At 36.3% G+C, this 16,804-nt stretch overlaps 1 protein-coding gene across 2 annotated transcripts; it reads right to left on the bottom strand.

The window, feature by feature from the left end:
* Window positions 1-1,244: 1,244 nt before the first annotated feature.
* On the bottom strand, window positions 1,245-16,790 carry LOC116165412 (U2 snRNP-associated SURP motif-containing protein). Of its 2 annotated transcripts, XM_031479842.1 has the most exons (17): window positions 16,558-16,789; window positions 16,393-16,509; window positions 16,252-16,345; window positions 16,002-16,197; window positions 15,783-15,942; window positions 15,566-15,731; window positions 15,280-15,517; window positions 15,067-15,171; window positions 11,021-11,136; window positions 10,855-10,966; window positions 10,562-10,804; window positions 10,327-10,513; window positions 5,682-5,850; window positions 5,413-5,632; window positions 4,972-5,238; window positions 4,791-4,853; window positions 1,245-2,254 (listed from the first exon to the last, which is right to left on the bottom strand). In XM_031479842.1, exons 1-17 carry the CDS (start codon window positions 16,573-16,575, stop codon window positions 1,951-1,953), a joined length of 2,775 nt encoding a protein of 924 aa, XP_031335702.1. In that variant the 5' UTR covers window positions 16,576-16,789; the 3' UTR covers window positions 1,245-1,950. The 2 variants fall into 2 exon arrangements, with proteins under 2 accessions (XP_031335702.1, XP_031335701.1); XM_031479841.1 differs by having other exon boundaries at window positions 15,566-15,942; window positions 16,558-16,790.
* Window positions 16,791-16,804: the final 14 nt, after the last annotated feature.

Raw genomic sequence — 16,804 nt, 5'->3', positions numbered from 1 at the left:
TCTGATCGAAAAAGTACGAATTGTTTTGGATTCTACGCACCAAAATTAATAAGAAAAAGTGTTTCCCGAGAAATTTTGGTGTAGTCGATTTTTGGTAAAAAAGGAAGGTTATACACTGCCTTTTTTTGAGCCCCGAAAAAAAAATTGTCTCAGATCGACCCGGGAAAAAAATTTTCTTATAGAATGTGACCTGTAGAATCCATAATTTCAAACAGTTCCAAGATTGGGCTACTAGTTCAAAAGTTACAGCCCTTTGAATTTTCTTTCGAAATTAGTTTCTAGTCTATAACTTTTGATTGAGAAGTCTGATCGAAAAAGTACGAATTGTTTTGGATTCTACGCACCAAAATTAACAAGAAAAAGTGTTTTCCCGAGTAATTTTGGGGCAGACAATTTTTGGTAAAAAAGGAAGGTTATACACTGCCTTTTTTTGAGGCGCGCAGAAAAAATTGTCTCAGATCGACCCGGGAAAAAAAATTGTTTATAGAATGCAGCCTGTAGAATCCATAATTTCAAACAGTTCCAAGATTGGGCTACTAGTTCACAAGTTACAGCCCTTTGAATTTTCTTTCGAAATTGGTTTCTAGTCTATAATTTTATTGATGTATTGCTCCATATGGAAATTAATAATCTAAATTATTTACCTCTACTTACCTGCTTATATAATCTAAATTATTTACCTCTAGGTACTTACCTGCTCTAGTCTGTAACTTCTGATTGAGAAGTCTGATCGAAAAAGTACGAATTGTTTTGGATTCTACGCACCAAAATTAACAAGAAAAAGTGTTTTCCCGAGAAATTTTGGTGTAGTCGATTTTTGGTAAAAAAGGAATACCTACTTTACGAAGTATCCAAATACTTTGCGAAGTATTCGAATACTAAATATTTGTGAAAGTATTTAAATTACAAATACTGCTTCCATAAAAGTATTTAATTACAAAGGATTTGAATACTAAAAAGTATTTACAAAATCGGATACTGCCCAGCTCTGGTACCACACCGCCCTGACAAAAACTGTTGTAAGACTGCTAAAGCATATATAGAAACACAATTCCGTCTTCCCAGAAAATTGAGATGTCACCTAACAGTGCGTGAGCAAAGTAGGGTGGGTATTTATTAATTTTTGTTTAGAAATACTGTTTCGATATTTTATTCCTTTAGCACCCATTATTCCATTACATTGTTCCTTATACAGTAACCTGCATTGTTTACAGTTACACTATTACAAATAACAACTAGGAGAGTTGGGTAAATGAATCTCTTTAATGGAAATTTTATTAAATACAAATATTTAAAAAATCAAACGATCGTACTAAATCTAAATACATGAACATAAACAAAAAAGAAAATCAAATTTAGCGCAAATGTCTTATACATTATGTAACTACTCTTACCGTATGTCAAATAACTACTAAAATAAGACCATACCTATGTACAAAAATCTTATCTCCTAGAGTTATCACAAGTAGAGCCTTTGCAGGGTGCTCAATCGTTTGTTTTTACAAATAAGAATAAATAATATGCTAAACTATTCTGGGTTGGTTAGAACTGTGAATCGTCTTCATGTACATAATATGTATTGCAAACAGATCGACCCAACCCGCAGAAATGTATTGGTGGAAATGTGTAAATATCTTTTACATCAGTCACTTTTTGTTCCACACCGAAATTTAATATCTACCACACTTAAAGTACATTGTAAAATGAGCAGTACAGAGCACCCTGTCCACATACTACAAAATATGCCAAATGTTTTAAAATACAATCACTGTATTTATTTCGCAGATCCTCGTTCACATCTGCAACTAAACTGCAACAACCAAACAATACAACAAACAACCATTACGATAGCAAAATGTTGGATTACTTTCGGCAGAATTATAACAATGTACAGCAAGAATGTGTAGATCACGATGTTCAGTTCTGTAAACGTACCAAGTGAAAGGGAGGTTAATATCGATGCTTATGTTTGTGTTTGCGAGACACTTCTGGCGAAGTGATTCTATATCGAGAGCGGGGAGGTGTGGGGGAACTACGATACTTATTTGGTGACGGTGATTTGCGGCTATATCTAGAACTTTTTGGCGAAGATGGAGAATACTTTGTATATTTCGAACTAGAAATTTCCGGGGATAGTGAACCTTTATGGTGGGATTTGGAGGATTTGGGAGAGTGACGTCGTATCCTAGGAGGACTAGGTGGACTCACGGCTCGGGAGCTTTTCTTGCGTGATGGCGGAGAACAACTGTTCGACCTAAAATTGCATTTGTATGAAGGAACACGTTATATTACAAAAAGGCAAGGTGGTTATCGAATTTTGCGCAGAACAATATTGTTCAGAACGTACGTCAAAAAATGTAAATCTTCCCTTCATGGATGCATAAACTACTCGTTTAGGTTACGTGAAAGCAGTGTGCTTAAGGGGTTAAGTCTAAGAACTAATATTGCTCATCTCTGCAATCCTTTAAAAAATACCTGAACATCAAAAAATTTGAAAACTGACAAACTGTTTCACGATACTGACTAGGATATTATTGTCAAAAGTAGCCAAATAATTGTAGTAATAATCCGAACTTAGCGATCAAGGGAACTTAAGTGAAGTTTAATTTTAATTATATAGTGTCCAATCCGAAAATATCACCCTGCAGTACTAGTAGCGCTAAGTTTAAAGAATAAGATTTAAATTTCCCGCTACTCGTCCATTGCCTCTCTACAGGGTCATTCTTGACGAGGGTCAGTTAGAAAGATATGGAAAACCCTTGAAAATGAAACTAAACTGATGTCATTTAAGGGTTTTGGCACATGAATTGAACTAAAATATTTTCAAGATGGCGCCACTTCCGCGAATACCGGAAGCAGCCATCAACTTTGTTTATTCCCTATTTTTTAAACATTTTCGGATTCTACGTCGAATTTGGAGTACATATTTTAGGTCAATTCCACATGTGCCAAAACCCTTAAAGGACTTATCAGTTCAGTTTCATTTTCAAAGGTTCTCCATACCTTTCTAACTGACGCTCGTCAAGAATGACCCTGTATAGTCATTCTTTAGAAATGTAATGAAGTGGGCCGAAATGTGGGCAAATGGGTAGAGACAAAGAGAGAGGGTGGGGAGTGATATTTTCGGATAGGACGCCCGAGTAAACTGGCAACTCTGTTGTATTATAACCTTTATTAAACAAATATACTAATTAAACAGTGTAAACTGACACAACCGAAACGATTAAATGAAAAAATAATCAAAAAGAAACTTTGTGAACTCCCTGTGAATCCACAACATGGCGTTAGTTGCATTCTGCCTGTTATTATAATAATAAATTGCCCAACAAAACAAAAAATTATTCCAATTACAGGACAATGGACCTTTATCTGTTGAATTGATTGGAGTACGACCTTAGCAAAAACAGCCGGGAAACGTATTTTTCATATATGAAATAGTGGTGAGACGCGAAAAGATCTATCGAGGGTTTTTGTGATAATTATATCAAAAGTGGTTTGGTCAAGCGACCATTCGGTAGGGTGCGAGAGGCTTTATCAGTCCTCCAATTGTCTTGGGAGCTGATGTGTGACGCGAACAACCAAATATGATGCCATCAGCTCTTAGAGTAACCGAAAAATGGTGTAGGGAACGCCCCTTGTCAATCAACCCGACAAAAACAGACTCCCCTGCTATTCCAAGAACACCAATTTTCAGCGTCACTCTCGAATTCTGGGCGAAGCGATTGCCTATCCTAGAAGAACGATCGGACTCACTCCCTCCTCAATACAGATTAGGGAAAAACTATCACACCTTTCTTATGAGGATGGGTATCCCAACCAGACATATTCATCTTTACGGATGGATCTAATACAATGGAAGGAACAGGCACTGGTATTTACTCCAAAGAACTGAATCTCCAACCTTCCTACTGTATTCCAATCAGTTGCCAGTAACAGCAGGGCTGCTCTGAGTCACTGTAAAATAACCTCTAGGGGGACACGGTCAACTCGCCACCGACCGACTAGCCAACGGGACAACTCGCCAACGGGACAACTCACCAACGAAATATTTTTCCCTGTTTAATGTGTCATACAAATGCAATAGTCAATTTCCCTAATTTTGTAAAAAAAGTTTATCGAAAAATTGTAGACACGACACATTAAACAGGGAAAAATATTTCGTTGGCGAGTTGTCCCGTTGGCGAGTCAGTCGGTGGCGAGTGGTCCGGTGGCGAGTCGCCCTTGGCGAGTTGACGCGTACCGCCTCTAGGTTGGTTTCCGAATGTCATTACACACTAGAGCAGGTAGCAAGCAATACCCCTGAGCTCGCATGGGTCAAAGGGCATGATGGAACGAAAGGTACTGAGAAAGCCGATGAGTTAACCAGACTGGCCTCAAAACAGCGCTCGAGCATTTACTTAAAGTGTTCGGCGCTCTGGCGCTTTTTGTTTTTCCGCTCATGAGCGTTTTTTTCGACTGCGGATTATGTGAGTAACTCGGTCCATGAAATGAAGATGGTTGCATAAAGTGAAAGGTGAAAAGTGGGGGTGCAAAAGACCTCTGAGAGCAGCGAAGCGTGAGGATTTTTGCAAGTATGATACACAGTTACAAATTAAACCTCCTTGTCGAAGGATTGCAGAGCCTTGGTTGGTTCAAACTGCATTATTTGTATGCAAAAACAAGTTGATAAAACGCACGTAAGTTCTGTACAATAATCACAACTGCAAGCATGTTTATCTCTAATCACCATAGCCTTTTATACTTATAATTAGTTAAAAAAGTAGTTACTTTACTGTACTGTAGCGAGTTACCTGTGTTTTGAAGTGGCTCGGCTGGGAGAGCTTCGTGCATGCTTTTTATTTTTTCTAGAAGTACTACAACATCGGATAAAGAGCATATTTGAATATTAATTTTCCAAATAACGTCCGTATAATATTAAATGCACACATTTTCAATATACGAAGTGTGCATATAATATAAAATTCTACTTACACGTCTTTATAGTAGACTTCTTCCTCCGAACTATCACGATCCCAATCACGTTTATGTTTTTCAGACTTACTGCTACCGCTATCCCTCTCTTTCTCCTTCCACTCCTTCTCTGACTTGCGCAATAATTTACGTCTGTAATGTTCAACTTGTTGCGAAACACTCCAACCGCTTTTTAAGCTTCGCTGGCCCGATTCCAGTTCATCTTGATATTGCATAGTTTTTAACTCAATATCGCGAAGTTTTGTACGTCTTTCTTCTGTCATATCTCTATCAAAGCAGCAACATATCAAATATAACATTTTGATAAAAGAATTTTATTGTAGGAGGACTAAGTTACTGAAACTACGAATAAATGGTGCTGTTTAAAGTTTTTTTTAGTTAACAGCTGCATCACGGAGACAGCGAAGTAACAATGCTTACTTATGTACCTGCTATACTTACCTAGGATCGGTATAATCGCACGAATCTTGATTATCATTTTTACTATCCTGACTATTATCTGCACTGCTCTCCAGCAAATCCCATTTACTGGTGGTCATAGCTTGCGCTTCCACTTGTTCTGGGTCGACAGTCTCCCATTTGGACAAAATAAATCCCGAAAGTTGACTTGGGGCGATACCCTTATCCATATCCTTCTTCTCATCATCTTGTATTTCGAAACCTATTTCAATAATGGATTGGGACGAATTTAACAATCGCCTTTAGCTTACCATCGATGTCCAGATCCGCTACCGGCGATGGACTTTTTAAAGTCTGCTTCAACGCGCTTTTTAGTAAAGCAACCCCGTCCATGGGAACATCCTCGTCGGTTTCCATTTGATCTTGAAGGGGATTACCGTCCCAATTTTGTTCAATAGGAGCACTGTTCATTTTTGACTCCTAAAATAACAAAGTACTATGCAGTTACAATAAAGCAAAGGGGTATGTAATCGACAAAGCTAAGCCATTAAAATCATGAGTAAGCAAACCAACTTAAACTAAATATTTATTTCAAAGAATATGAGCCACTTCCTAGAGATTATTTGTTTGTAACCATTTGTTCTCAATTGCTTTCCCTACTGTTATCATAGTGGGTGGGGCTAAGAAAGTATCAGCACTGGCCACTGCTTCTTTGACCGAGTCTTTGACGGATTCCTTTTGAAATAGAAACTTTAAAACATTTATTTATTTTATTTCTGGACTTTATTGGGTTTCAGCCAAAGCTGCTCTGCCACCCCAACCCACTACACCCATCCCCGAACTCGGGCCCCTTAATACCGCAGTTGAGCAACTCCACTGCGCCATACAGGCTGACTAATCGTAATTTAGATGATCATTTGTACTGCCATATGCTAATTTCCATCCTCATGGATAGAGAAATACCATATCTAGCCATCTACACTTTTTTCTATATATGTATTTAAAAATAAAGGGGGCGTGTTAATACGTTGGGTACGCCAAAAAAAACTGCACTTTTTGATTGGAATATGCCACTTTCTGGGGTAATAGTTAATGCCAAAAGGCAACTTTTGAGATAGGGAGCCACTCGAAAATCCGTGCAGGAAATTGATTGAAAGCTCTTGTGACGAGGAAACTTTTTTGCTATATAACATTTATCTCTAAAACTTAAGGATTTAGCACAATTTTAAAAAAGTGTTTTTTTTACGAATTTGAATCACAAGTAAGCTCAACCCGATTTTTATGTGTAACTTGTCCACGTCAAATGTTAATATGTAAGGATTTGTATTATTCAGCACAATATTCTGACTCTTAAGGTCTGATGATGAATCGGTCTATACGATTCGAAGTCGATTATCTAAAGAAATATTAAAATTCAATTATTTGAAAAACGAGTTTTATTGTATCAATTTGTATCGACAGATAATTCACTATCTCAAGAAAATAGTGGTTGCTATTTAAAAACAGTTGACCGTGCAGAAGTATGCTACTGACCCCAAATTGAATGTATGTGGATTGGTAGCAAACTTTTTATAATTATGGATGTCATAAAAAGTTTCTTTAAAAAATGTTTTGAAGATAAAATTTTCACCCTGTATAAAAAGCATATCCGGAAAACTTCAGCTTATCATGGATTAATTCATCCGCTCATTAATTATTCCATCTTCTGTTGGGGTCATTCCTCTCACTCAAAAAGACTGTTTGGTCTTCAGCGCCGGGCTCTGCGCGTAATGACAGGAACTCCATATAGAAATGATGTAAGAACACAGTTTAACACTATGGAAATACTTACGTTGCCTTGTTTATATATATACGTGTGTTTGTTACACGCTAAACAACAAAGAGATTCTTACACATTTCAAAACCAAATACATGGATATAGCACCAGGGGTGGTAATCTCGTGAGGAGTCAGTACCTCAGGTTGCAACGTAGCAGATACGGAGCAAATTATTATAGTCCCTGCTTTTTAAATAAACTGCCTACAGACATAACAAAGCTACCATACACGATTTTTAAACACAATTTGAAAAAGTTTCTATTGAGAAAAAGTTTTTACTCTATAAATGAATTCTTAAGCTATCGTTGGCCTTCGGCCGATTTTCTGGAGTAAATTATACACGTCTAAGTGTTTGTTTGTCTGTTTATTTAACTTGTTTGTTTGTTTTTCTATCTGCACTGTTTTATACATATAGACATTAGGCCTTGACAATTGTAAACAAATTTATTTTGTAAAAACAAGAACAATAAATACCAAATACCAAAAACGGTTAGCCTCGCGGTTAGCATTACGAAAAAAACCGAAAAGACCTACAAAAATAATTCTTTTGTTAAGGGATACCCGGGGATAACTATAAAAAATATCAAAATGTATAGGCTGCCCTCGAGAACACCCTATGTACCTAAAAATACGTTTTAGGCTTCCCCTCAGGGTTCTCGTACCAACAAACCGTTACCATTAATCTCAACCATTGAGGCTCTATCGTCCGCTTACAGAAGGTGGATTCCCTGTATAATAAAAATGATTCAACTTATATGAATAGGTATCTAAAACTTGGAAATCATAATGTTCCGTTAATATTTTTAAAGAAAACCCGAGAGAAAACCCTCGAAAAAATCCATGATCTGATAAATAAGCACTCCAAATTTCACATTCGTCGTAGCTTAAACCAACTAGTTAAATAAAATAGGATAAGTAAGAGCGAGAGTAAGAGTTAAAGTTGATATACTGAGTGTTTCTTTAATTACTTTAAAAGCGGAGTGTATTTTCCGTTTTTCAGAGAAAAAAATTGATGAGGCTTTTCCTTTCAATTTTCATAATGCTTGATCTCCTGCCTGATGAAACAAATATTGTGCATTTTTTTAAAAAAAAACATGGCGGATTGAAATTTTCCAAATTTGCAGGATAGATACAAGTAGTTTTGGGGTTGTATCGATTGATCGATGGCTTTTTTTGTCGAAAAGACCGGGATATTGCACAATTAAGAGCTTACTTGTGAATCAAATTCGTAAAAAAAAAACACTTTTTTAAAATTGTGCTAAATCCTTAAGTTTTAGAGATAAATGTTATATAGCAAAAAAGTTTCCTCGTCACAAGAGCTTTCAATTCAAAAAAAGAAAATTAAAATCGGACTATTAGGAGCAGAGATACAAAAAAATATATTGCGGCTAATGGCGCCATTTTGGTTTCCTGCACGGATTTTCGAGTGGCTCCCTATCTCAAAAGTTGCCTTTTGGTATTAACTATTACCACAGAAAGTGGCATATTCCAATCAAAAAGTACAGTATTTTCCCCATTCTAGCCATGTACCCGACTTACTATGTTAGGGAAAGGAAGTAATGGGACTGCAGAATGAGTCTCACTGGTTAGTAGGCATCCGGTCTTTCCTATTAGTGAGTAGCAATGGAGCTTTGGTTGAGTGAACAGTGTGCGTTTGCAGTGGAATGTTATTTTTCATTCAATTTTTCAATTGTCGCAGTGCTGAAGTTATTGTTCCTGATAGAAAATTGATTTTATGATGGGTGGAGACCTTCAGAACAACTGGAAATGTGAGGTAAAATTTCATGCACAAAATGCATGGCTTCTATACGGCTAAACGATTGGGATGAGTGGAAGAATCGAGGCAGCCTTGGGCACGAACGGATCTGGGAGGAAACCTTGAGATCCGATCCCCGCCTCGCAAGAAGGGATGTGATTCTGGCTGTCTTACTAAGACCAAAGAGTTATAAAGTGAACTCGGATTCCCCTTCCTCAAACCTGAGGGGCTTGTGTGGTTTACAAACGGGTCCCTAACCCAAATTTTTCCTTGGGAAATCTGATAAACAGAGTGTACTTGATTGAACCTCGCGCATTTCCACAAAAATTTAAAAAAATGCGCTATTGTGGGCACTTTGTCCGTCCGTCCGCTCGTTCGTCAAGACAATACTAGTTCTTTATCTTAGTGCTATTGTTCTACTTTTTTCGCTATTTGGTTCGTTATGGTGTCGAAGCTGTCACCAAGGATGGATTTTTTCCGCGTTTATTGCTAAAAAAGTTATTGTAAAAAAACCAAAAAACCGTTTTTCCATAATGTTCCCTAATTTTACACTTTTGCCGTTTATTAACGATCCTAGAGATCGTTTATAATTTTGTATTGCTGTCTGTCGTCTATCTGTTTGGTCTGTCCGTCTATTTCTTTGTCTGTCTGCCCCATGTATCTGTCCGTGTGGACGATAACTTTGTTTAGAAATGTCCGATCGCTTTGAGATCTCCGTTAGTAATCAACTGAATTGCATGAAATTCAATATGGGCATAGCTTTAGCCATATACTACGCAATGCCAAAAGTTGAGTCGAATGAATTCAAAATTAACAGGTGCCCTTTTCGCATCTCGACCATTTATAAACCGAATTGCAAACTTTTTTTTAATTATAAAAGCATTTAAATGAAATTTGATATATAGGCATTTGGAATAAATGAAAATCTAACGCCAGTTTCAAAATTTGGTTTTGCGCATGCGCAATGCCAACTCCAAGTGGAAATGCGCTTTTTGTAAATCGGTTACGATTACTTTTTTAACTTGTTTATGTGTTTGCGATTAACCGTCATCATTAAACCTGTAACGTCCATTTAATCTAACCTTAATCTTTAAAATCTTCCAAATGAGTGACTAAATTTCCACTATCTGGGGTATGGTTTTAGAAACCAATTACATTTAATAACAACAAAATTATGAGTTATCAAAGAAATTGAGTAAATTCGATAGTCGCCACCTAGGGGACAAACGATTAAAATTCTGTTATGACGCATTTTGACGCAGTATTTTTATCTTTGAGACATAACTTTGTACAAGTAAGCATCTACTTTGGTCCACTAGGCACAGAAATGTCTTTTAAGTCTTTCTGGGAAAGCAAGCTAAATAGTCCACACTACACACTTACATTGGCATCCAATCCCAAAAACGTATTATGAAGTTTACTCATGAAATCCTTAGGATAGATTGAATCCTCCCACGCCTTTAACGTTCTTAAAACTCTGACTTTGAATCCTTCCGCTTGTAGACGCCCCTCCAATTTGTCGTGTATGAATTTCATTTGCTTAATTATCTCGATCAATCTTATTTCGAATCTAAAGAAAAGCCTGTATTACAAAATGACTATCTAGCGGGTAACTTACGCTCTCCTGTAAAATGACGCTTTATTCACTTTCACTCCGCAATTGTGTAGAATGTCAGAAATAAGGTACAATCTCGCTATTTTCTTTGTGACGATCGTCGATTCGTTTGATAATGACTCGAGAATACACTCCGCAATTTCATCAGCGGCATCGCTATGTTCTATGCAAAAAACCATGGCGTCCGCAATTCTTTTACTTTCGGGAGTTAAATTCCGTATTAAATCTTCCAAACGATCTCTTTGCCTAAATGGAAGAAAGTCAATAATCTCCTATCACGTTTGATAATTAATTACGTGTTCGATAAAGAACCCTTCGTCGATTCACGAGCTTCTTCCTCTTGTATTAATTCCTCGGGCATTCCCGCTGTGTACGAGGTCATTAGCGGAGGTTTCCAAGCAGATCCACCTGAGCAAAAAATAATCTGTTCTACCACTTAATCTAAAAATGAAAAATATTTACCTTTGAACATACGGAATTCTTTTGAAGTCCAATCCTTTTGCGAATCACCGTGCATAATGGAATACAACTTCCATCTATAGTAAATATGTAAAGGATTTTGATTTTCAAATAAGAATCTGCAATGCCGATAAAAACTATCAATATTTTTGACAATGTGAATATTGCTGTAGTAAAAGTACCATCAGAGGTGTAAATATACTACAGATGGACCATGGGAATATAATATCGATGGTGAACCAAGATAATACTACACTAGATAGACAGACACCGCTTGTATAACTTCTCAATGCCCAATATTGTCCGCGATATTAGAGCAATGGGTTTTTGTATTGCTTTTCCGCACCCATATATGGGTCTTGTATTCATCACAGAAAAGTCAATTGTAGTTGTTGTCCGGCTTGTTAGCACGATAACTCAAAATTTAATCGGACAAAGTGCGTGTTACTTGCCGGAGATGACATCTATTAATTTTCAGACCAGTAGGCAGTATCCTTCTAGCGCATGCGCATAAGTAACTTTCTTATTTATGCACAATCTTACTGAAATTTTAACAGTAGCACACTTTACTAAGTGTAAATCGTTCCATTAAATTAAACATCTAAAAACCCGCGCGCGCATGCGCAGAAGCACCTTTCTTATTGATGATCTGATCTTACTAAAATTTTAACAGTAGCAACTTTTGGTAAAAGACAATCGATCGATTATATTAAACGTGTGAAAAGATGTAACCGCGCGAATGCACAAAGGTAAATTAAACTAAAACGTTGGCATATACAGGGTGATCGATTGTGAAACCAAATTTATTCATTTATTGTCTCACACAGTCACCCTCGACATGGCCATGGAATTATTGCCTTAATAAGTACATTGTAAACATCCAAGGCAAAAATGCAAGGTTGATTCCCAAATGAAATACTATAAATTTAGTATCACTGGTTTTGTAATTTTGATTTTCTATCAAGTGACGTAGAAATCAATTTGGCGTCCATAAGAAAGTTGATGTGATTGACTCAAAACCCACAAGTGATAAAAACATTTTAGCAGCATCAAAAAGCTGAGAAAAAATTACTACGGGTTTGTTAAAATTATTTTCTGATATCTTTGAAATGAAATGAACGCTAGCGAATTTTCCAAATTAGCATTTTTAGGTTTTTTGGGCATAACTTTGTCCATTTAAGCGTCTTCGTATCTCTTAAAGTTTACAAGATCCCCATAGTGAAAATGAAAAAAAAACTCACCCTGTATACAAGGGCTACTTTAAAAAAAATGCATTGAATTTGTTGAAATACAAATTACTATTGAACATTCTATCTCTGATAATAGTGGGTACTCTCTAATATAAGGGAACTTAATATAAATTCTCACAGATTTTTGCCTTAAATTGGTCTATGATAAGTAATAGACGAATGTTCACTAGGTTGCAGAAGAAATCATATATTTGTCTTATTTTAAGGACCCACTGATCTTATTAGTTACATAATTGTTTGGAGTCATTTGTTATGTCCTCTCGATTATGTCACACGTTTGTCAAATTCACATCGGCCACCAGAGGTAAAGTCACTAAATATAGAAAGTACCGCAATCCATTGGGCTTGTGTGTTAGAGAGAGAACGCATGATTTTTGCCCAAAAATGGTGGAAGTTACCAGATTCTAGTAACTTTAATGTTAGGGATTGTTCCACCTGTTTGGAGATATATATATACATCCCGCTATCATTATTGCGTCCGTACGTATTTGTACTTTATTGCGTCTCCTAGAACGGATAGGAATTCTTAAACTATTGCCGCGAATGTTGGTTTGGAATCGTATGTCGTGGCTAGAATCGTAACCAGATTTCAAAAATTCCCAGTATTTCGATATACGAATTTTCAGTCATATTGAATCATTCGTGCGTCCTTTCATATGCGCCATTGTCGCACCCGTATATGGATTTCGCCGTATATTATTGCGTCCTGCAATGTTGCCAATGTTAATGCTCAGTCATTCCTCGTCTAATCACATATTCAAGAGGACGTTGATCCGGCAGGAATTAATTTAATTATACGAGTCCAATTGCTTTTCCTTGTAAAGGTGTGGGACTTGGTATACAATTTTGATTTTGGTTTTTGTCAACGTATGTCTCTATTGTAATTACTTGTATTGAATTTGTAAGGTAAAAGTAAATAATTATAAATAAATGAATGTTTTCTTATAAGTTATTGGTGATCGATTTCGCTTTTATTTAGCATATTCGGACCTTAGCGCCAATTAATAAAGGTCCGAAGATACTAAATAAAAGCGAAATCGATCACGTATAAGAAAACATTCATTTATTACTACAATTACTTACTTTTACCTTATCTACAAATAAAACAATTTTATTGAATAAAATCTTTTGAATTTTTAGATTTTCGCAGATCAGCTCTGGGTTACGGAATAATGCAAAAAATTAAAGTGTACGCTTGTAGTAAAAATTTGTTTTTAAATGGTGAGAATAGTATAAGAGACGTCACGTTTCAATTGAACCTCGCCAAGTTAATATTTACAGCCATTAAAGGGGGGTCAGCTGTTAACCATCAACCAAAAATATTCAAAAGCGAAATTTAATTTGTTGATAACCAAATACCACCTTTTAGGTTAAACCATTTTATTGAATAGAATTTTTTGAATTGTTACATTTTTGGACATCAGCTCTGGGTTACGGAATAATGCAAAAAAATTAAAGTGTACGCTTGTAGTAAAAATTTGTTTTTAAATGGTGGGAATAGTATAAGAGACGTCACGTTTCAATTGAACCTCGCCAAGTTAATATTTACAGCCATTAAAGGGGGGTCAGCTGTTAACCATCAACCAAAAATATTCAAAAGTGAAATTTAATTTGTTGATAACCAAATACCACCTTTTAGGTTAAACCATTTTATTGAATAGAATTTTTTGAATTGTTACATTTTCGGAGATCAGCTGGGGGTTACGGAATAATGCAAAAAATTAAAGTGTACGCTTGTAGTAAAAATTTGTTTTTAAATGGTGGGAATAGTATAAGAGACGTCACGTTTCAATTGAACCTCGCCAAGTTAATATTTACAGCCATTAAAGGGGGGTCAGCTGTTAACCATCAACCAAAAATATTCAAAAGCGAAATTTAATTTGTTGATAACCAAATACCACCTTTTAGGTTAAACAATTTTATTGAATAGAATTTTTTGAATTGTTACATTTTTGGAGATCAGCTCCAATATAATTAAACGTATCTGGACGCAACAATGTACTTTCCGAATGGAGAGTATAATAATTATCCTCATTTAAGATATAAAAAGATGATTATCTTATCGAAATGATGTCTATAAATAGCTTACAGTGTTGCCACATGTTGGACGCAATAATATACCAACTTTGTAAAACGTATACTTGAAAGCGTATACTAATTTACCGCCCCTAGCTGCAAAGTGCTGAACTAAAAATATACAACTTCGTACGAATTGCAACTATTATTGCGTCCACTAAAAATTCGTTATCTTTTAATATCTCGAAAACGGCAAGAGATGTCTCAAAACTGGTTTGTGCTATAGGAATCTGTTAAACCGGTGCATCCTTCGTTGATAGTATTTGAATGATAAAATGGCGGGAACATGGAAATACAGGCGATGCCTTTATTGCGTCCGATATTCGGACGCAATAGTTCGAAGGACGCAATAATGTGCGTAATTGGTAAATGTATGGACGCAATAATGATAGAATGATGTATATATCTGTATATATTTTTATAAAACATGACAGTACTATGTATGAAGTTAGGTTATAAAAAATTACAGCTATTCAGATTTTATTTGTCAATTTTTTTAAGTTGGCAGCAAATTTGCCCAAAAATGGCGGATGATTGCGGTACTTTCTATATCTAGTGACTTTAACCAGCGCTATCTTATGGGCGCAGAGTAACACTAATTTTAATATGCCATAATACATCTGTAGTATACTTACATCTGTAGTAGCATCAGCAACTATATTACTATGACCTTTTTACAAAGAAAAGGAAAAAATGTAACAGAAATAATATACGTGCACTTACCTAAACAAAGGGTTATTAATTTCTCTATTCATAATCATAGCTTCAAACATTGGACCCTCTCGTATTACAAATTCCACCATTCGATGAATAAGCATCAGTATATTTCTAAAAATGAATCAGACCAATATAGAAGAGCAACAAACAGACAGAAAGTCCAAAATCAAAACAAGCTGGGTCGCTCATACTTCTGAATAATGTAATTGTTATAAATACCTGTCGGTGGGTATGACTACTTTCACTATTGCCCGACATAAAATCTGGTTCAGTTCTTCGGAAGTTTTTGGTAAAATATCCCTATCCTTTGGTGAAGGTTGAGCATTAAACGGTAAGCCGGATGATGGTGGTGGCATTGACAATTCTAACAGTGCGGGTGGTATATAAATAGGATGAGGAGGTATAATCACCGATTTTCCCCACCCTAATTTCATTTCATAACCCAAAATATCTTTGCCTACAAAACACAATCACGAATAATCACAATAACCACCTTCACTATTACCATTTAAATTTCTTAATGCTCTTTCTCCATCTTTCCTGCTCATGTAAGCGACAAATCCGCAATTTCTACCACGCGCCTTTTCTTCATCGGACCTGGGCCACATTATTTTGATACTGGCTAAAGGTCCGTATCGTCCAAAAATTTCCATCAGTTGGGGTTCAGTTATCTTACGAAAAAAATAGAATTTCAGTGTGACAATGGTAGCAATCAAATATACCTTTGGATTTAGGTTTCCTAGATACAAGTTTGTCGTTGTCGGATCGCCGTTATCGAAAGAACCAAGGTCACCGCATCTCAAAAATAGATCTAGCTCGGATTCAATTGGAGTGCGAACAGCGCCCTTGTATTTGTGTCTCTCTTCTCGCTCCTCTTGAATCCTAAAAGAACCGAAATTAATTGGTATTATTGAGGACTAGTAAATTAGTTGCAAACTTACTGTCTCAGTTCTTCCTTAAATGACTCGAGATTACTTTTTCCAGACGATTTCTTCTTCCCCAACCGCTCGGGTTTCTTATCAACTGCCAACATACGAGCGTACGCTTGTGCCCTTTCCGCCGATGTTAATAATTCCTGCGATGCGAGAATTCGAGACTGCGGTTTATACAATTTGCCTCTATCTTTGGTATCTTCCTCTAAAGCAAACAACGGATATAGTAAATTTAAAATTGTAAAACACAAAGGTATACTTCTCGCTCCTGCATCGTATGTGCCCGCTTTAACCCAAACTTTCGATCCGTTAACGGGCGTCTCTTGAAATGTTTCCACAAACTCTTGGAATACCTAAAAAATTGGGAATAGAAAAATAGAAGTTGTAATAAGTATTGTACATGAGCGGCAGCTCTTTCTTCTTCTTTTTTCCGCTGTTCTTCCAATTCTTTCTTAGACAGCGTCCTCTTACCCATCGCCCCAATAGAGAAGGCTTTGAGTTTTTGCTCGGGAATGTGCTGAAATTGCAAAATGAAGCGAAATGCGGCAGCTAAATTGTAACAAACCTTAATTTTTTCTGACATTTTGTTGGTTATGTATCGCTAATAGATCCCCAAAAAAACATATATGACTATTTTAGCAGCTCACACGTAGCACAGATTCTACGCAGAAGAATTACTACCTTAATTCGCAACAAACATTTGTATTTATTTATTATAAGGGAGACCAAATTGACCAATTTTCACTTGTACCACCATATCTTGCGTTTTGTACACTCACTACCACTAGGCAGCGGCACAAGCTCATGCCCAA

The sequence above is a fragment of the Photinus pyralis genome, unplaced genomic scaffold (assembly GCF_008802855.1).
Source record: "Photinus pyralis isolate 1611_PpyrPB1 unplaced genomic scaffold, Ppyr1.3 Ppyr1.4_LG3a, whole genome shotgun sequence".
Classification (NCBI taxonomy): domain Eukaryota; kingdom Metazoa; phylum Arthropoda; class Insecta; order Coleoptera; family Lampyridae; genus Photinus; species Photinus pyralis.
Note: the sequence above shows the minus strand (reverse complement) of the source record. Positions and strands in the feature narration are given on the sequence as shown.